At 34.3% G+C, this 22,948-nt stretch overlaps 1 protein-coding gene across 1 annotated transcript in view; it reads right to left on the reverse strand.

Moving 5' to 3' along the window:
- LOC100329030 (glypican-6 proteoglycan) overlaps window positions 1-22,948 on the reverse strand; it is a 51,794-nt gene continuing 28,846 nt past the window's right edge. Inside the window, exons 4-8 of the mRNA XM_085500702.1 lie at window positions 21,007-21,172; window positions 16,048-16,178; window positions 4,775-5,046; window positions 3,967-4,142; window positions 1-3,855 (exon numbers count right to left, since the gene is read on the reverse strand). Of these exons, the coding sequence (XP_085356828.1) occupies window positions 3,644-3,855; window positions 3,967-4,142; window positions 4,775-5,046; window positions 16,048-16,178; window positions 21,007-21,172 (957 nt within the window). The 3' untranslated portion in view covers window positions 1-3,643. The remainder of the gene's footprint in view (window positions 3,856-3,966; window positions 4,143-4,774; window positions 5,047-16,047; window positions 16,179-21,006; window positions 21,173-22,948) is intronic.

Consider the following 22,948-nt stretch of genomic DNA (forward strand, 5'->3'; position numbering starts at 1 on the left):
TGAACTGATATAAAGTGTTGTTTTATTAATAAAACAAGTCAATTAGAACACTGTCCTCACTAGACTGTACTGCCGGTCCAACTTTTTTTCAAATATTTTCTAAAAAGTAAATGCTTCATACGGAGAAACTCGTGTTACAATAGTAGACGGTTATACAGACAATAAAATATTTGTCGAAAAAAGGTGCCATATTCACCCCTTGCTTTAAACTACTGCTTCCTAGCTATGCACACATGCAGTTTTTCTTTACATCACAGTTTTTTGCTAATTCACAAATAAGTCATTGTGAAGTGAGAAAAATATGGTGGGCAGACATTCTCTGTTGAGACCTTTGATGTTCGTTTTTTTTCTCTAAATTTCCACAACCATACCCTTGTTGAATGAACCACCACAAAAAGTGATGACATCACACCAATTGAACATGTAGGTCACAAGAAATGTAAACCAAAAGTTATGACATAATACACAAACATTGATGACATCTTAAGATGCCTTGTACTGAGCAAAAAGGACCGATGGTAACCCCCCCCCCCAATGGTAAGCAGTTAAGTACTCCTAGAAAAAAGGATTTTGAAAATGAAGAAAAAAAGTTTTCAATAAAAATTATCTATTTTCCTAACTTCAGATGAGTAAATAAAGCTTTCGGCTTTCAGAAAGCAAACATCGTTTGTGATAAAATATAAATAAGCTGACACATTTAGCATGAATGACGCCACCATGTATCCCATAAATCAAATTGCAGTCATTGAGAACAGCATACGACACACACCCAACAGGTACAAACTTTTCTTTCTTTTTTAAAAAAAAGAAAAACCCTGTTCAAAAAAGAATACAGATTCTTTTGTAATTATGTTATCAATACTGGCAGTTGAACTAACATGATTGGTCTGGTACAAATGGGAAGATTGTTTTTAAATTCTATACTCATTTAAAAAAAAATTGAATCTAGGGATATATACATACGTAAAATATAATAATACAATAAAAACAAAACGATCACACATATGGTTTCAGAGAAAATAATAATTTGCAAATGGTAACAAAAGCAATGCACCAGACGTCAATATCTGATTGACAAATTACTCCCGTATAAACATGTATATTTTTAATTCTGTGACTTTCGAAAAAAAAATCAAGTACATTTTTATTTCAGGAAAAGCAGATTGAAGACTTTATATCTAACTATTCTGAAATGGAAATGGTCACTGCCGAGAAATTCTGCATGTCTTGAGAAGGCAGTGTGTTGCAATAACACAGTTACGAGAGTCTTTCTTGTGGTGCAGTATACGTAAAAAGGCATTTCAATAAAAAAAAAACATCACAGAGACTGCTTGATATATACACGTAGTCATTTCATCAGTTCAATCTGTTGTACAACTTGACATTGAACCATACAGAGAAAAGCAGACAGCGATATTACTCATCAAATAGCAGCCATCACCATGGCAATCACAATAATACTAACTGATAACATTCCTCAACGTTTACTCTACGACAGGGTATTATACATGACAAGGTAACTTAACTATGAAAGTTTGTTTTTGGAAAAAAAAACCCTTATAAGACGTACTTTTTCAAATAGTACTATGTACAGGCAAGTTTTTTTCCTTCTCTTTGATATTTAATTGTCACTATAGCAACAGTAAATAATTGATTAAGTTTGGTAGTGCAGCGCCCTCAAACAATTATCTGAGGTAAAATAATTTTAATACTATAATATAAAATATAAGTGCTGAATTGGATTTGGTTTCCTAGGTTACCTATGTGTGACATCAGCAAAGTAACCATGCCTAACATTTCTGGATAAAAATCCTTTTTTTTTCATTAATAATCTCTCTAAACTAGTTTGAAAATGCATGGAATGATTTGCAGACATTTATGAATGTGTTATATAAAGCAATTTAAGCTACATTTAAACTGACAGTGTCTAATGTTTTTGTTTATTGACAACTGATTATAAAAAAATACACCCTGAGGCACAGCTACAGAAATCATACATACTTTCCACAATACATACAAAAATAGACAAATGTATCCTAATAACGATAAAAACAAATTGTAATTTGAATGATAAATGTAATTATGGACATGATTTAGTTATAAGTAGTCGTCAACGGTAACAGTAGCGCTAGCTACATGCAAATATAACTATTGGCAAATGTACATTTTTCTCTCTCCTCAAATGTGGTTGATGACATCATAAAGACAAATGATACATTAAATATACTGAATATTATGTTATTAGTAAAATCTTGCTGCTTGCTTTGCTATCTGATTCAATTACAGTAGATGGATTACAAATAACTGCTGATATATGTTGAGAGGGAGGGAGCCAGAAGACCAGGATTTTTCCCTCCAATAGTGTTCCATTTTCTTGTTATTGTATCCATGGTTACATAAATCATGGGAACAGGGGATGCAATGACGAGAATAAAACTTGTAGCTTCTTTCTCACTCTCAATGAGATCTCGAGCAACATTTGTGCCTAAAGTCTAGTGGTTCAATCTAATCATCTGATACAAATATTTTCTGATGATGCAATGCATTCTGGGAAATGAAGCTTGTAAGAAGGGTGGGACACTACCAACACTGCAAGCTTATTTCAGATTCAATATTTTGTCTTGCTTGCTTTGTAATATTTTATTTCATACTAATACATATTTGTGTGCCCCTACTACTATCATATGGTGTCTCCAAAAAAAAAAATATATATATATATATATATTTTCACTTCGATTTTTTTTCTTTAAAATTGTTCCCAAGAATCTTTGTTTTACCTGACTGTAAATCAAACCTGCCAAACATTTTTGTAATAAAAATTAATTACTTCTAAAATTTCAAAACACTTAAGTCTTTTTTTGTTCAGTTTTATATTTTTATAATATACATTATTTTTTCCAATAACTTACGACCTACTCTGTTGCCTTTCCCCTTTACATTATTTTACTTTATCATGAATCAACGAACGAAGAAAAAGCAACCCACATCATTTTTTGGCAAAAAATATAAAATAAATATCAGTGCAATATGATTACTATGGAAACCGACTCGTTACTGATAACAATCATTTTTATTTAACAAAAGAAATTGCTGTTTTTGTTCAATCAGTTTTTTTTATCTCACTTTTACTTATACACCTTGGAATATCGGGATGCAATTTTAATGAATATGCAAGATACTTATTAATGAATAATAATATTTAGATTTCCAATATTTTCCAGATCTCGTAATGAAATTATAACATATACACAATGATGCCAAAACATTAAATTTATTTACATCATGCCACTAAAACTTATGGTTGGTCCCGCTTAGTGCGGTGAGCACATGCACAATATTACCAACACAGTACACGAGTTTGTACTTTTATTCCTTGAGATCAAGATTTCCTTGTCTTTTTCAGTTTCTTCCATAATCATATTGCATATTTATATTTTTTATATCACGCACCACTCAGAGCTGCACTTTAATTGAAAACACGCATCCACATTCTTGTACACAGATGCTGATGATGTCATCATGTCTGGGGTTACAGAACATTGTGACATCATCCACGTACAACCAAGCAAAAAATGATTACATCATCCAAAAAACTTGGATTATGTCATCACTTTCTGTGAACCATTTAATATTTACTGAAACTTTAAGCTGATAAATAGTATATTGAGAGGGATATAGTACAGAGTGAAATAAACATTGTTTGCATACTATGTTGTAAACATGACGCCGTATCGCTTGGTGTTTTCGGAGGTCTGTTAATGACATCTTTGTTGGTGGGTGCACCAGGTTGTTGAGTAATGGCGTTTTCAGACTCCCCGGAACCACTGCCGCTACCAGATCCACTGTAGTCATACACTGCAAGACAATTCCAGATGTAGGTTTAGTTATAAAACCACCCTGCTGCAGATAAAAACATGTTCTCCCAAATGAACATTGCTTTTAATTAACATAGCAAAATATACATACCAACATTAAGAGTGTTGACATTCTGGCCGTGAAACGCTGCTTCTAAATTCCTGGACATTAATTTCAGCCTTTCTATTTGCTCTCTGACTAAAGTGACTGGTTTGCTGACGTCAACATCAACTTCCGGATTTGACACTTGATTGGCAAGTCCATCACCGACAATATCTTCCTTGTACCTGCAAGTGAAAAAGTTATCAAAACTTATTTTTCAAAATGCAATATTGATGTCTCTGAGGATATCAGTTGAATAAACTCAAGATTTTTATTCAGTGTTACACAATACTGCATTATAATATTCGAATAAATATATCATCTTAGTAATACAATTATGCTTTTAACTTCTCAAAGAGGACTCACTATGTTGTGAAGTACAGTATTAGAAGCGCAACTCCAACAGAAGCACATTTGAACCAAAAATTGACTTTGTTGTATACTGGATAAAATATGACCTGTGTCGTACATAAGTGTATGTGCTTCTAAATATGGTATGTACAGTTTAGTGATTATTATGGAGTTCAGTTAATTTACAGTTCAATTCACATTTTAATGCTTTCGTCAAAATATAAAAAAAATATACACTTTTGAATCGTAAAAATGTATACAATATTTGTTCTTTTGTCAGCACATATATATTAGAGGCTCCCAAATTACAATGGATCATTAAAATACGAAGTATGACCATAAACACACCTTGGTCATTTAATACGGTATCCTGCTTGTACAAACACAGACACACTAATTACACCAATTATGGATGTCAATTTCCTTTTTAATTTCCAAGATAATTATTTTATAATGACTAAATTACCTTTCTTTGTTTTCACCATTCCAGCAGTTTTCCTCATTAGTGACTTCAGCGGCAATGTTTTCGTCATTACACACTGTATACGGCAAACTGGACCAGAACTTCTTTGCGAGTTTGATTTTGTTTCGTATATCACGCACTAATCTGTCTAGACTGGTGCCTGCAGCAGTCGTAGGTGACGGCATGTTCTCTTTTGGTTGCAACCGAGTAGGGTCAAAATCGTACTCATTAGCTGCTCGCTTGCCATATTGTGGATTCCCGCAACCTCCAAAGACCTAGATTTTGAGAGAAATAAATATTCTGTTATTATTATTATTACCTTCATCACTGCAAGGGCAAGTTTAACTTTGATCTCCATTCATACCACCTAAATTTGGTGCTACGTTTTTATGCATTTCCACATTTCTTTGTTTCTAATTTTCAATTAAATGCACATAATTTCCCATTGGGTCTTGATGTAGGTTTATTTTGACTCCTGTTCAGTAGATTAATACAGCAATAAAAAGCGAGAAAATGTGGATCTACACTTTAAAATGTTTTCAGTTGAAAGCAAGGGTGTCATTCTGTTCAATTCAATTCCACCACAAAGCGATAATTAATTTAAAAACCTGCAAAATACACAAATGATTACCCCTGGTGAAAATATTACCAATTTGTTATTAACAGAATACTATTACTGTTATTTTAAAAAATAGAGTCATTACATAAGTGAGAAGAAGTGGTTAAGGAATATAAATGAGGTTTTAGGTGAACAACATATTTTAAAGCATGCTTCCTATTGAATACCCATTATTTCAGAAAGGTGTCATTATATAACGGAAATTACAATAATCCTACTGTGTTTAATATGTATGGCCAATCACTTAGTGCTTGGTAAGCATTTAGAATTTTCTCAGCTGCTGCCCTCTAGTGTCAATGTAGAGAGAGGTTTGCATGTTGATTGAATGACTCACTCCATTTTTGCACATGATCGGAGACGTCTACAATTGATGAAAGGAAAATAAGAGAAGCAAGCCTCTCCCAAGGACATGTTTTAGGCTATTATAATTGTTAAAGATGAATGCAGTGTTAGACAAAACAACATAGCACTTTAGATATCTCAATCAGTAACAGCCAAGAAGAAAACAAACTCTGGCTGGCATTTTTTGAAAGACATTTAAATACAATTCTGTAATGGATTTCTACAGGTTCCATTTCTCTCTAATTTGTTTGATTTCATCGCTTGTTAAATTCAGCACATATTATTAATAACTGAGAGCATTTTAATCTTATTTTACTTCAATATCATTTTCATCACCACAGACGAAATCTTTGAAGTTGCAGGTATATTTACTTCAAGAGAAAACATGCACAGCCTGTCGCAGCGAGATGAAGTCAGGAGAAACCACAAACAGAAGCAACTTTATATCCACATTATGATTAATCTGATCTGACCTTTGAACTCTCTCTGACCCTGATCTCTGTAGGAAGTAACAACTGTTCCTCTAACATGAGGGCAGTTGTTTAATTGACCCTACCATTTTTGAAGCTTTAGATTTCAAGCATAGTTGGACTAAGACTATAAACAATACATAAGAACATCAAGACTGTTGACAGCCGAAGATTGTTTATGAATACCACACGATAATAGCAACAGATATATTAAATTACATCCGGGCACCCCCAAAATATCTGAGATGGTAGAAATTTAGAAATAAAGCTAATGCATGACAGTGATCTTAAATTAGTATTTTTTTTATTCTGGGCATTAAAGTAAAATGATATCATACCTTGCAGACCTATCGCACTACAGTCCTCTAGTGCGTCGTAAGTGCATCATGTTCAATATGGGACCAATAACGACATCAACCATGTAAAATACATTGTTTATTTACATATGTTTAGGATTTATTTTTGAAGAATATGAAATACTATCAGACTGGCAATCTCTATTGTTACGGTTGATACAACACTAAAGCATCAATTCATTCTCACTTTCTCATTTAAAACTACTGGTCCTGAATTTCTTGAATTCCAAGCTAAAGTTAATGCAAATATAACAGTATTCCATGTCAGATATTTAGCCTTCCGGTAAGAACCCAATCAATCTCTTTGTCCACTGAGTTAAGACTTACTACCCAACAATCAATGAACTAGAAAATAACTATATCAAATCTAAAATACTTTATTTTCGCTGGAATTAATTTTCCCTGAAAAGGCTTTTTGGGCGTTCTTTATGGAATTTATTTTCACTGATCATTGATGAGTTGAATGTGAAATATAGGAAAAAAAGTATATTCGCTGGATTTTATTTTTACGGATTCATCCCTTCAGCGAAAATAGCGAAAATAAAGTATTCTACAGTATTATTTATTTAACATTACATTATAAGTTTTCTACTGTTTCACATTTCATCACAGGACATTATAATTATACTTTTCTTACTTTTTAAGAATCTCTATCATTACATTTTCTGCATAGCTATTTACAATTGCACCATATATGAAACTGAAAGAAGAAGGGTGCACCTCGCTATGAATGAGAAGGTTACACACACAATTTGGATCCAAATAAGGTATACAGCAAATGTTTTGTAATTTCATAAATTTTCTATGTTTTAGTGATTTTCACTGTCTTGTAGTATTTGTGAACATTTGTCTTTTATAAAAATAAAAATATTTAGTACTGGTGATTTTTACATTTTTCTGCAGTTTTTGTCAACATGCCAACAAACTGTTCTACTACGCACAGGTCGGAATGACAAAGGCCTTTATGTTAAGTTGAAAATATAAGTCCACAGTTTAATATGAACACAATGTATGGGTACTTTTGTTCACATGGCAAATATCATATTGGAACTTACACACAAGTAATGGCATACTCTACTTCTCAGATTTCAACACAAGTCCTCTCCTACTCCATCATCGTCATCACTGACTGGTTACCATAGCAACCACTTACACTTTACCAAATATCACTCATCACATTGCTGGGGGGGGGGTCTCTGGTCTCTTCAATATTACATCATATACCAGGTGCACTGAATAGCAACATGCCTCAAACATAGACAAAACTACCAGCATTCAGTGCCAATTAAAGAAATATTTGTGTTTGCATAGTGTACTTTATTTTTCATAGCCAATTATTATTATTATATTAACAAATGTATCCAACTTTTTCTAAGTAAGTATAAGTTGAATACCAATAATCTGTGATATTTTCAGTACATCTATAGGATTTTTAGTTCAATAAGTTAATATTGGCTATGTGTCTAAAATTGTCATCCATATAATGAATTGCAACAAAATGGTCCATTACAAAATGAAACAAAATGGTCCATTACAAAATGCAACAAAATGGTCCATTACGAATTGCAACAAAATGACCCATTACGAATTGCAACAAAATGGCCCATTATGAATTGTAACAAAATGGCCCATTTTCACCAATTTGAAAATGATCTTTTTAGAATTGCAACAAAATGGCCCATGGCAAATTGCAAAAACAAAAAAAAATTCCCAGTAGAATTGAGTGAAAAAATGGTTCTATGATGGTAGGATGACATTATATGACCAAAAAATTCTTCAAGATTAAACTTGTATTATTAACAATGAATATGTTGGACATATGAACCCTCCCTTTTAGACAGGCTATGTTACTTACAAGGGCAAACACAATAAAGGAAATTCCACCATACCTATTGTATTGTCTTCAAGTCTCTACATTACAATTAAAATAACAACACCTGACATATCTAATGGCCACATATAAAATTACACTATGTTTGTACAATAACAGACAAGTAAGTTACAATCACAAGCAGGACTCTTAAAAAAAAAAACCGACATCAAATTGCAGCCAAAATAGAGGTGATGATATGTACAATTGCTGGCATTCCAACACAACTGACACTAGGTAGGACGCGCCCGATCCAATTCTATAAAGGCAATGAAATTAGACACCCATGTATACACACAATGGGCATTACCAACCACTAATGTAGCATAATTTTTCATCCCATTCTGATGTTGGCATCCAAGTGTCTATCAACAAGCATGAGATACCATTCATGCTCCAAAAGTCTGAATACACTCGCTATATACCCCAGAGATTTCGATCGAGCTTGGCTTTATGTAGATGGGAAGATTTGTCACATTCATACCAACCAAAGAACGTCCTTGATCAACCCACTTAAAAAACTGATTATTACTAAACATAAAGATCAAAAATGAGATCTGCCTGACTATACCACAACTGCTGCTCAGTTACCTACAGCCTTATTTATTTTGGTTTAATTAAATGTTGCAATAAAATATCTTAATTCACTGCTGGCAGGCTTTAAAGGGGAACCGCTCAATCCCATGGATTGCACCGAAGAATCATGGGACACTATTGTTTATGTTGTTTACAATGTTAATCTATCTTTTGTTATCCATTGTTATTTTAATCCAGAAAGTAAATTTGTTGTGAAATTAATCTTAACTGGAAGGTGCCCCTTTAAAGGTAACAGATGTGTACTGTAACATCTTGTAATGGTAAATACAACGTACTTTCAGTTATTTGTTTGTGTGTGGTTGTTTGTTTGTTTCAATGGGCATGTCCTGAATTGCCCCCTCCCATGAGAGTATCACTGAAATAAGCCAAATAATGAATACGACTAATAAAGCAATTTCCTCCTCTTATTTCTCCACCTCTCACTTTCAATGAAAGTCTCCAGCAGATCTCATTTGTCTGTTTCATGACAACACATTTCAGATGCAGGAAATCTCTTTCCAAAGACACTAAACCTAATCTTAACCCATTATGACTACTTGGATTATATCACCATAGCAACCTTTCAAAACCACTGAAGTTGAGGTGATGATATTTTTTTTCCCCCTAGTTCACTAATTTCAACCTTTCTTATTGGCTCCCGATCGCTAACTTAATCCCTACAGGAGATTCATAAAGACACCTTTCCATTCTGACTCACTAACTTCCCCCAATTCTTGTCTTTGCTGTCCAGTCATTCTAATGACTTCATAACAAAAAGTCACGTCTAGTGTATATCAAATATGTTTGTCCATAGACCTTATGTTTTCTAAGGTCGATGGTTTTTCCTGCATTATTGTCACATCAATCTTAAACTTGAGACAAACATTCTCTCTCCTTACAAATATTTGAACAAATAGGTGATTTTCCGTACAATTGCGAGATCTCGCGAGATTCATGAAAGACGCGCGTCGAACGTCTGCTGCAAAAATCGAACGATTTGATTTTGAACTCGAATTTCTTTATTTCGTAGATCACATCGACCGGCCGATCTTCGACAGAGGAATATTGCTTCCAAATACCCTTACTTAATCGAAATTGCCTATCATCAAATGTGGACAGCACATTATTAAGCATGGAAATGTCCCCAAAATACTTTCGCGTTTGTCGAATCCCACGCGATGTTTGACGCCACTACAATGCTATGACCTTTGTTTGTTTGACCTGCGTGATTCTCGCAGTGTACGGAAAATGGTCTATTGGCACAAGTGACATGAACTGATGGGAAGACAAAGATTTTTTTTTTTTAATAATCAAGTTATGTGAGAAAGATTTCTAAATAAATAATTCACAACAGTTTCAATGGCTTGACGTCTTACTTCTCACTGTCCCACACACTACAAAAATGTCTTGGAGTAACAGTTGCATTTAACTTTTGTGGGTAAAACAAAACACTGCTAGGTTGTTATAAATGATTGTTCTAAATCTACTCAGCTGACTGTACAACCCTGAACCTCAAGAACAATAAACACATTTTATTCTGGCTAACACCCTAAGGAATTCCCTAATTCACATTCAGTATTATTTACTTCAACAATGCTTTTTCTAATTACATTAACATATTTGCCAATTGTGTATCATTTCTCAACTAATATGCATGGATGCACCATTAGAAGATTACACAAATTTATGCAAATGAGGTGCCACTCTGACTCCCTGAAATGATATCTTTTAAATTCAATGCATGGTTCACTCTGTTTCCTAATTCCATGTGTGTGGCCTGTTTTTACAGATACATACTCACACACTACTGTAGTTCAATGTCAATGACAGGGAGCCCATATAGGAAATTGGGTGTCAGTTGCAGGCAAGAGGGTCAATGCTAGTAATCAACAAAGGTCAATGCAACAGTACAATTGAAATACGATCATCTTATTCTCTGTTGTACAATTTTTTTGTAAAGAATTTAATTTAACATTGTTCAATTCACTGGACTTTGTTTTGTGATGTTTCTAAAGTAAATAATATTTATTTACTGCATAGCAATATAACTGTGTACTTGCATGTTTTCATAAATATTGAAGAATTTTTTACTGACATGTTGTGTCATTCAGTTTCAATAATTTCTCATAACTACTCAGAAAGTAAAAAACATAACAAGGTTAAAAGTATTGTAAATGGATTTTAGTTTTGCTGACTGAGCACAAAATAATATTTTTATATTTTTTTTTATCTGTCAGAATCTGCTGTCTGAAACAGATGCACACACTGGTCAGATAAAATCAATACAGAGTTCCCTTGATACAGACTTCTCTCCAAATGAGAATACAAGTAACATTCTGAACACAAAAAACCAAAACCAAATTCCCCAATGATGCATTCCAATTAAATAAAGCAACCTTGATACTTGGGATAAAATAAACACAAAACACATGATACACACTCAGTGTCCATCAGCAGGCTTCCCTATTAAATACAAACATCTAATTTAATTCTGTATTTTAAATTACTTACAGACACGCCTTAAATCAACACAGTCCCATATATCCCACTACTGTATTGGGAATGATGCTTTCACACACACCCTCTCCTTATATATGGTCATGGTAGAATAATTTCAGTTGTATGCAAGTTTTTTGTATTTTACAAATGTTTTTACCCATCATAGCATTTTTACTAACACATTATGACTTAGGAGTGCCCAGAAATACAATAGATGATTTTGAAAATTAGACAAATTTAAAAGAATTTGGTGAGTCAAGAAACACCATGAAATGTTGTAGCCGTGAACATTTTACTGGGTTTCTAGGGAGATACAGTGAACATTTTACTGGGTTTCTAGGGAGCCACAGTGAACATTTTACTGGGTTTCTAGGGAGCCACAGTGAACATTTTACTGGGTTTCTAGGAAGCCACAGTGAACATTTTACTGGGTTTCTAGGGAGCCACAGTGAACATTTTACTGGGTTTTTAGGGAGCCACAGTCAACATTTTACTGGGTTTCTAGAAAGCCACAGTGAACGTTTTACTGGGTTTCTAGGAAGCCACAGTGAACATTTTACTGGGTTTCTAGAAAGCCACAGTGAACATTTTACTGGGTTGCTAGAAAGCCACAGTGAACATTTTACTGGGTTTCTAGAGAGCCACAGTGAACATTTTACTGGGTTTCTAGGGAGCCACAGTGAACATTTTACTGGGTTTCTAGAGAGCCACAGTGAACATTTTACTGGGTTTCTAGAAAGCCACAATGAACATTTTACTGGGTTTCTAGAGAGCCACAGTGAAAATTTTACTGGGTTTCTAGGAAGCCACAGTGAACATTTTACTGGGTTTCTAGGGAGCCACAGTGAACATTTTACTGGGTTTCTAGGGAGCCACAGTGAACATTTTACTGGGTTTCTAGGAAGCCACAGTGAACATTTTACTGGGTTTCTAGGAAGCCACAGTGAACATTTTACTGGGTTTCTAGAAAGCCACAGTGAACATTTTACTGGGTTTCTAGAAAGCCACAGTGAACATTTTACTGGGTTTCTAGAGAGCCACAGTGAACATTTTACTGGGTTTCTAGGGAGCCACAGTGAACATTTTACTGGGTTTCTAGAGAGCCACAGTGAACATTTTACTGGGTTTCTAGAGAGCCACAGTGAAAATTTTACTGGGTTTCTAGGAAGCCACAGTGAACATTTTACTGGGTTTCTAGGGAGCCACAGTGAACATTTTACTGGGTTTCTGGGGAGCCACAGTGAACATTTTACTGGGTTTCTGGGGAGCCACAGTGAACATTTTACTGGGTTTCTAGGGAGCTACAGTGAACATTTTACTGGGTTTCTAGGGAGCCACAGTGAACATTTTACTGGGTTTCTAGGGAGCCACAGTGGACATTTTACTGGGTTTCTAGGGAGCCACAGTGAACATTTTACTGGGTTTCTAGGGAGCCACAGTGAACATTTTACTGGGGTTCTATGGAGCCATCATGACATTTCACTAGGGAGTCAGTGAACTTTTCTCTGATTGACTCTTTACTATTTGAATGCCAAAATATTTTTTTTATCAATTGATCTATATTTTTTCATTGAAGAAAATAAAAAAATTTATCCAAAAGTAACAAAAAGATTTCAAATATTAATTACATAACTTTACGAATACCCTTAAATTTATAAATCACAAAAATCCCCTGCAGTGAGATGATTTATAGTAAGTTAAATGTTGTTAGTCATGGTCACTTGTGAAGTTTTTTCAGCTTTTAGTAGCGTTTTACTAACTAACTCCGTGAGCCAACCATAAAACAATTTTCAAGAATGCTGGCAAGAACTGAATGCCGAATGTTTAAACTACCCTTAGCCTTGGTGACTCTGAATGGAAGCTGGACTTGATGGGAGTTCATGTTAAGGTCACTCGTTTTTCATGACATGTGTGATTTTATTGGCAATTTTTTTTCTCTGCAAATAGTGCCTTGAAATCAAAACCAGGACTTTTTTTATTTTTATTTATTTTATTTTCAACTGAAACCAAATTGCTTTTTGCAACAATAAATCCTAGTTTAAATAAAGTAAATCACAATATTTTTATTTGTGCATGCATAATATCCTGCCATACAGATACCTTTGACCTATGACCTATGACATGAAAATTAAATTTAAATCAGTATGCATTTTTATCATATCAGTATATTATCAGTTAATTATACAAGGATTCTATCATATTATATTCCTTGTCAATAACAATTTGTTTCATCAGCAGAGCACAGATGGCTGGCGAACTCCTAGGAGATGCTGAGAACTGAGAGAACTGAACCCAAGTACGTGTAATTACTACACGCTAATTATAGCCAAGATAAATAACATCAGTAAATATGACACTCTACTACAGTTCTCATAGACTGTATCATTCAACATAATCTAACTGGTATTCAAAAATATTTCGCCAATTGGCAATATGCAAATTATTAACCAAACCAAACTATGCAATTTGTCAAAAATCACAGCTTCCTAATCATGTCTATAATTTTAATTGGATGGACCCCCACCCTCACCCCCGAGCTAATTTTTTTTGTTATGAAAACATTGAAAAGCTGAACAATTAAATATTACCACTTAAAATTATTTGTGACAACTTATAATTTATAACTGTGGGACTACTTCACTTGTAAATTTACACATGTCATACACACAGGGCAGAATGTGGATATCATTCTGGACGCAGACAGATGCTGGATTTGGACGTCGCCTTAGGTTGATGTATATTGGCAAAATTTTGCAATCATTCATAATAAAAAAAAATTGGATCTTCTGGAACATAACGATATTGATTTTAGTAATTTACCATCACAGCCTCCCAAGGGACATGAAGTAGGGAAAAATCATGTTTTACTTGACATGTCAACTAAGCAACGTTCACTCTTGAAAAAAGTGGATTTTAAGATAAATCACAGTTTTTATTATTTGTCAGTTTTTATTACGTCGTTGAATTTATCTAAACAGGGTCAGCAAAACCTCCTGAGTGCTTTGCAGTACAGCATCATGGGAAATCTCCAATCGATGAATGGCAGAATAGCATCCTTAAAAAGCATTTATTCTTGTATCAATGTCTCCCTGCTCTATCTCAGTCAGTGATCATTTTGGTATGCAACTCACACACTTGCTCTCACTTTCCTGACTAATTTCATGGCTGGACGCTTGACATTTTCTCACTGGCATTCAGTCTTCCAGATTAATTAAAATTTAAGTGATTTACAGTTGTGGGTAAAATTACAAATAGTTTTGTCTTGAGAACCAGTTTAGGAAATCTGACTCAAAAGAGGTAATCTTTTATTATCAGCACATTCCACATTCCAATTGCTATGCTATGATTTTTTTTCAAAGTTTAATAATTAAACTATAATATCGGTAAAAGAGCTACACCTTACGCCATCACAATATGGGTATTATGTCATCACTAAATTGGTATTATGTCATTAAAATTGACAAGGTCATCATCACTATGTGGGTATTATGTCATAAATATTGAGTAGAACATCATCATAAATGTCATCATGAATGCAAATGACTGCTGATAGTGTTTTATTAGTATTTCAAATACAGCATTGACTGCTAAGAGAAAGTGACAAAGAGCAACTATTGGCAGCCATTGTAATTTATTTAACATGTCTACATGCAGTCTCCAATTCACATTCCCACAAATAATTATGCATAAATGTAATTTCAATGATACAATATTCCACAGACAGGATCATAACAACAACAAAATAATTTGTCAGTAGCCGTGTGTGATGGCATTATTATGGTCAGAGAAAGTGGTAAAGAAATTAAAATACTGCTATGCATGATGGGTATTTTTCGAGAACATTGTTAAGTGTTAGTATGAATTTACATGAACAGATTTGTAAACATGATTCAAGCAATTTGAAACCATGAATGAATAAGAATCGTTAAAATCGACATCGAGAAATAGAATTTTACAGCACCTATAAAGTATCAACTCATAATGCCCGCTGGTGGGCATATAGCGTACAAAGGAAATCATCAAATTAGAGATCAGATCAAACGAAACTAGAAGTTGTCGACACTGATGTTAGCTCTCATTAGGGTGCTTATATTACCTAAAAAGGTAAATTTTATCTGCTACATAGGAATAGTACGGTTGCCCACACGAGTACTTTGAAGTGATCAGTGACAATGAATAGTGGGGTTACGAGGCAGAAACGACAATTACAGACAAACAATTTGACCCTTAGGAAAGTCCAATAAAAGCCTTAGAACTGTGTACTGCTGCAGGGAACTTTTCTTTTCCCAGCTGCTTCATTTTATATCCCGTTTAATTTGAAACCCAAACCTCTCTTGGTGATCGTAATTTCAACACAGCCCTCAACAGCAATATATACAGAACAGAAAGAAGCCATTACTGGAGTAATGATGCAATAAACTAAATTAATTTGGTTCCTCTAACACTATGTTTGGTCATAGAAGACAAATATGCAGTTGACTTTTCCTATGTTTAATAAAAAGTATTGACTATGTTTGGCAATTAGATCTGGAAAACATGCGTACCTTTTCCGACACTGTAATGCCGTTTTCTTGAAAGTTCATAATAGCGTCTGATATCTTGACATCTAGGGGGTCCACGACTGACTCAATGTTGAAAGGACCCTCCAGGCGGTCGGCTAACATTAGCATTTTGTCTGAAAAAAAAAATACATGAAATTGACATGGAATTTTGTTAGCTAAGGAAAAAGATGGCGAGATGCGATATTTTGAAATGCGCTGTATAAACATTGGTTTGCGAAATTAGATACATGGCTTTGGGCATTCCTGTCAAAAACACTCTAAACATTTGTGCTGTTTCCCTGTGAACAAAGAAACAGAGAGATATTCTCACTGTACAAGTAATTCACACAAAACCAGACTCAGACTTGCGTTTTATCACTGATTGAAAACACCTTCAGGCAGAAATCTCTATTTTGTCCAGTTCACCCAGAAATTGTAAACGTGCATTCGATGACCTTTCACTTGTAGTTAAGTAGTCGGGAATAATTACTCCCTTTCATGTTTTTTTCCCCAGAAAATATTGCTCAAACAAAAAAAACTACTGCTTCCATTTAAAGCACTTCAAGAGAATTACAAAATAGCTTTGAGAACTACAATAAGAAACCGACTGATTAGAATGCCAGATATTCCTTCCAGTTACACAATTCAACGTAGATTTGCTACTTATCAACTACCAATTGTTTACTCGTTACTCAAGTTGTTCTGGCAGCAGACGACAATACATTTCCCTCAGGAGAAGCTAAGAATTCCACGGACAGTCGCAAAAATAGTAAGGACAGGGGAAAAAGGCAACAGGGTAGCAACCATACTAACGCCTCAATGGCAAGAAACAACTGCAAAAACTAATGCTAACTGTGCCTAAAACCATACCAATTGCTTCTGCTATTATGCTAACAAATTATTTCTGGTTGTATTCTGATAAGCCCCATTCATTCAATTTAGAACTTACATGACTACCGTAAAAACTCCAAAATTTCGACCGGTTTTAAATAATTGGTGTTGGGAGTGTGTCATGTTTTTAGAGTCCAAATTTAGGTGCATTTTCGGACGGTCAAATTTTTCAGAATAGAATCAGGAAATGAAAAAAATGGGGATGATAGACAGTGAGTGTGCTTCGTTAGTTTTTAAAAAATGCAATGTCCATCAATTGGCGTAAAATTCCCCATGTTTCACGGTAAAAGCAAAGGTCGTGGCCGAGTTGTAGGCTAACCAACTCAAAATCAAAACAAAGTCATCAATCAGTGAGTATTATGACAAGGAAAACAAAACATCAAGACGCAAACTTGCGAATGTTCGAAGTACAGAAACCCATTGAACAAAGATACATGGAAGTTTAGCAAACTATCTCCCCGACCCAGTGCAATGTATCCGGTTAGAATCAAAAGCTCACGTATCCCTTATTTGAGGGACCAGATTCTGCTGTAAATTCGCCCTTGGATTAAAAAATGAAATGGGATTTAAGAAAATAAAATGGGACTTTTAAGGTGTATTTTGGCGTCATTTTTCGGACATTTCAATCATTCCTGACGGCTAAAATAGTTTTAGTAGTAGTACCGTTAAAGTCCTATTATAACCCGCGGTTTATATTACAATGTATCAATTTAAAAATTGGGATCAAAAGCTCAAGTTCGGGGTGCGGTTTCTATTACGTACATATTGCAATCACTAAATGGGCGTGGTCATTTTTTGTCTACAACACATGCACAAAACAAACAATACACCGTACAATCTCTTGAATAGGCGTCGGGGAAGAGTGAAAGGCCTTATTTTGGTTCTAAAATAGGCGTTACGAAATGTTGAAAAATTACAGTCAATCAAAAAAAAAATCCACATGATACAAAAAATACTCAGTATTTTTAATGTAATATGCATTTATTTTTTTAATTTTCTTGGTAACGAAAAGTATATTCTAACAGAAGTTTCAAATAAAAACACGAATGCACAGCTTAGTAGCAAATGATCACATAACGGTAGCTCGATCTAGCTGCAGTTCTGTAGCTCGCTTGGTTTCGCTGTCGGTTATTTTGTTCGTCGTGGTGTTAACGCGAAACCAGGGAGCTACAGTTCCATCCTATGCGAGTTACCATATTTTACCGACCTGAAATCAGGTCGGGCCGTAACAGCCGTTTTTTTTCATTATTTTCGCCTCAAGTTTCTACTTTTCTACTGTCGATGGGTCCCGAAACTATTTCATCAATTATTTTGAGGGCGATTGTCCGAAATTGGTCGATTTCACGACGAAGACCGCGGAAAACTACAGCGAAATCCCCGCGTTTGCCGCCATCTTGAATAAGTTATCGTGACGTCACAAGGCGTCTCTGTTTTCCAATTTCACGCAGTTTTCGTCGTGAAAACGACCAATTTCGAACAATCGCCCTCAAAATAATTGATGAAATAGTTTCGGGACCCATCGACAGTAGAAAAGTAGAAACTTGAGGCGAAAATAATGAAAAATAACGGCTGTTACCGCCCGACCTGATTTCAGATCGGTAAAATATGGTAACTCGCATAGGATGGAACTGTAGCTCCCTGGTTTCGCGTTAACACCACGACGAACAAAATAACCGACAGCGAAACCAAGCGAGCTACATAACTGCAGCTATAGCTCGATCCGGCCATGCTGCGGGTCACAAGTGAATAACTTACTTGTTTTCGAAGTGTTGATATTGGTGATTATTATTTAGTAGTGATTACAATAACGCACGAAAAATAAATTCGTTGAATTTTTATAAAATGCAAGTAAAATTCAACTTGGTTTCCCCGTAAGCGAATGATTTCAGTCACATGTAAACAGCCGATACGATATCCAGCATGTTTTTGAATGCTCAGGTGACGTATTATTGACCGGATAGGTCAAGTCGCTAATTAACCAATCAAAATGCTGGATGGTGCCCACGTGTCTAAATTACATAGCTCATTTGAATATGTTAATGACAGTTCAGCGACCTCATGGTGAACGCAACACGGAAGAGATTTACCGATAATGTAGCACGATCTTTTGCCTTTGATTTCCATGGGAAAACGGCATGATTTTTTTTTTAAATCAAGAAATTCTTTGTTTTCGAAAAATAAATTATTCTTCAATGCTCAGTTTAACACTTTTACGGTGATAAAAGCTCATTGTCTAAAACTTACGAAACACAGACGTATTCAGAAAGAGTATTGACAGAGGTCGCCGCCAGAACAAAAGCAGTTTCATTGCCTGTCTGACCGCCTGTGGTCTGACATCTTATCACCGCTGAACAATAAATAGGTGTGAATATTTTTAGGCATGTTGTCGAAACAAATGAATAGGATTAGGAACAATGCAGTTTTGGAACAGCTGGTTGAAACAATGAAGTCAGTCACGGTCTTGTTGAATTGGGGGTGCGGTTAGTAATAGGTACTTTTCAAGTTTTCAATTTTTGTTAAGAACTCTTTAACCCCGAAGCCGGAATTGGGGGTGCGGTTACTATTACATATGCGGTTTATATTAGGACTTTAACGGTAGTCATTGACGTCTATTCAAGAGTATGATTTTTATCGTGACTAGCGTAACCGGTAAGCTTCGTTTCAACAATGAGCTGTTATCACTGTAAATAATGTTAAATTATTCTTCAAATGCCTAGTTTATTTTTTCAAAACAACTAATTTTTGGATTTAAAAAAAAATCATGCCGTTTTCACATCAAAATCCAAGCCAAAAGATCGTTCTACAACATCAATCTCTTCCGCATTGCGTTCAATAACATTAACATATTTAAATAAGCTATGATAATATGAACACGTTGGCATCATCCAGCTTTTTGATTGGTTAATTAGCAATTTGACCTATTTGACCTAAGAGAACATGGCGGATATCCTACAGCATTGAACGTTTATACGAGACTGGAATCATTCACTTACGATGAAACTAAGTTGACTTTTATTTGTATTTCAAAACAATTCAATGAATTTATTTTGTGTACATTATTATAATCACTACTGAGTAATAATTAACAATTCAGAAACGCAGCATGACTGGATTTTGTAACCATGATCATTTGCTTCTATGTAGAAGGATGTGATTGTGTTCGTGTTTATTTGAAACTTCGTTTTGAAATATACTTTCGTTACCAATAAAATAAAAATCTCTCAGTCAATCAGAAACCCGGATTCATGCCTTCGGGAAAAGTCCTGTTTGAACGCACACATCCTTGTTTTTCCCGTTTGGGGGAAAACCAAAACTGGTCGCAATTTTCGAATAAGAATGAGTCGGAAATTTTTAGTGGAATCGAAAACTTGGAGGCAAACAAAAACACCGAAACCCAGGCAAAAAATTAAACGGACGAATTTTTAGAGGGGTCGAAATTTTGGAGTTTTTAAGGTATAATTCATTTGACAGAAAAAAAAATCTGTGAAAAAAAATTATGAGACAAAACATTGCCCTGACAACAACATTTGACTCAATCTGTCACTATCAAACTTCTCTGTGCCATGTTTTACAATGTTACAGAATGTTTACGACAAAAAACACTAAACTGATATTTATGGCTCTTGATACTCTTAATATGTGGACTGCAGCATGACCCTGTAGTGAATAAATCCCCATGAATTTCAATGAAACAAACCCATCAAAATGATGTATGACCTGGGGGTGGACTTGTGTCAACAGTTGTGGGATGGTTAATAAGGAGCAAGACAACAAAATAGCAGTGTATTCTAGGCACGAGTAGGAAGACTATCTAAATCCAGACTAAATTAAAACAGTTGTTGTGACTCACAACACAGACAGTTTGGTAGCTGAAATTTTGTCTACAAAGCGTGTAAGAATTTTATTTTATTTTTTTAAATTTCCGAGATGTAGTTACCAATGGTCAACCCCCCCCCCTCATATAAAATACAAGTTAAGAAATGACCAGATACTTGTTCATTTTATTGGTTTAATTAACATAGATATGATAAAATATAAATTGATTTCTTAGGGCATATTTCCACCACTCACCAATGAATGTATTCCACTCTGCATCTAAATCTGATACACTGGCAAGGCAACCCTTCATAACATTAAGACAATAGTTGTTGCATGGTTTCACTGATGGTAGTCCTTTACAGTGTGGACAGTACGACATCTTCATTAATGCCTTTCCACATTCAGACGATGGATAAACCTGAAATCAAAATTAGAAATCTCATTAATTATTCAATTTTCATGATCATATACAAGAAATACAATTAATTAAAAATTAAATATTGTATTATACTGTAAAATGGTTAATTTTCACTGGGTTTAAATTTCGCTGATTTAGCATTTCAGGCATATTCAGTGGGTTTTAAATTCACGGTTTTATTATTTAGATAATGTGTTCTATGCTAAATTTTACATATTCACTGGGTTTTAATTTAGCGCATTTTTGCAGTCAGCGAAATAAGCGAAATTAAAACCCAGTGAATAATTAACCCTTTTACAGTAGTTAAGTCAATTTATGTTTCCCAACTTCTTTCTTTTAGAATATAGAATTGGTAAATGTATTACCATATTCCAATTAACATTGTACTGTCTGAAATTTTTATTTTTATTAAAATACACTATTTGCCTTAGTAGTGCATACTCCTGCTTAGATGAGAGCTGTGTTGGGTCGATACTACCGTAATCAGAGTTTAGAGAACCAGTATGTAGTAAATACAGTTTATGTACACATTTATTAATTATGTTATGGTCCATGGCAGAAAGAAATTCTGTTTTTATCATCAAGTTTCTCTATCAATTGAAATTATTTTTTCAGACAGAGTCAGTCAATTTATTATACATATGTCAATAATATTATGACATTATTTTAATCAAATTTATTACAAGACTCATTATAATTTTAATAATTCAATCCTGAAAGCTACTAAGAAAAGTGTCCAAATCTCTAAACTATAATCACTATGGAAACATTTCAAGAATGAAGAATTACTAATTTTATATTTATCATTTCTTTTCTCCTTGTTTCACAATATAATTTACTATTATTTTGTATGTTTAGATCTTTTTCTCACTTTGATGATTTTATACATTTATAAAGTGCAAATAAAACCTGGTGTCATAGCAACATTTTGACTAATACATGTATACCAGTAATTTCAGTAATTTCAGTTATTTCAAGCAAACACGAAATATTGATTTGTCCATTCAGAGAAAATAATTAGATAATGTAAGCCAATTAGTCATGATACATCAATGTCAGTGTTAAATTCCAGCATCATTCCACTAAACAAACATGGTGTTGTTCACCTCACAATTAGCAAAGTTACGCCCATTCCCAGAGTCACCAGTCATGCCCCGCTAAAATCAGCAAGTTTTGATTTGAATATATGTGTTGTGTAGACATCAAAAGATGACATGACCACCATCGAAAATAAATCCATGCGTAATTTGTTAGCAAATAAAGATGAAGAACAATACATGTAGATATTGGTTAAGTCAACTCATCCATAGCAAGCCAGTCAAGCTAGTTTGAAACAATGCAGGCCTGTGTTAGGTCACTTTTACAGTATGTAGAAAACATGTAATTTCATTCACAAAAATGCATTAAATAAATATGTTACTGCTAGTCACATTACATTATTTAGGTACAGAGTGTATTAAATAACATTTTATTTGTCAGACACAAACAACAAATTATTAATTTTTAATACTAGGATAAATATCAATAAGCAAGAATAAGGCTGCTTCTTGGGCAGATCAGTGAACGATACCGTCACGGTCCCACACAACCAAGATCCTCAGCTTAATTCCCTGGAGAGATTTATTTCAATATTTCATCTTACTCCTTCATGTCCTGCCACGGATGACATCATTTTTGGAAGCGAGACAATTTTTATTTTTTTAGTTTATTTCTAGCTTTCTCCAGTTTAGGATCAAATTTCAATTTCCATAATTTGAAACATGGAAAGGTTGTGAA

This window comes from Saccoglossus kowalevskii, chromosome 1 (assembly GCF_978046115.1).
Source record: "Saccoglossus kowalevskii chromosome 1, keSacKowa6.1, whole genome shotgun sequence".
NCBI lineage: Eukaryota > Metazoa > Hemichordata > Enteropneusta > Harrimaniidae > Saccoglossus > Saccoglossus kowalevskii.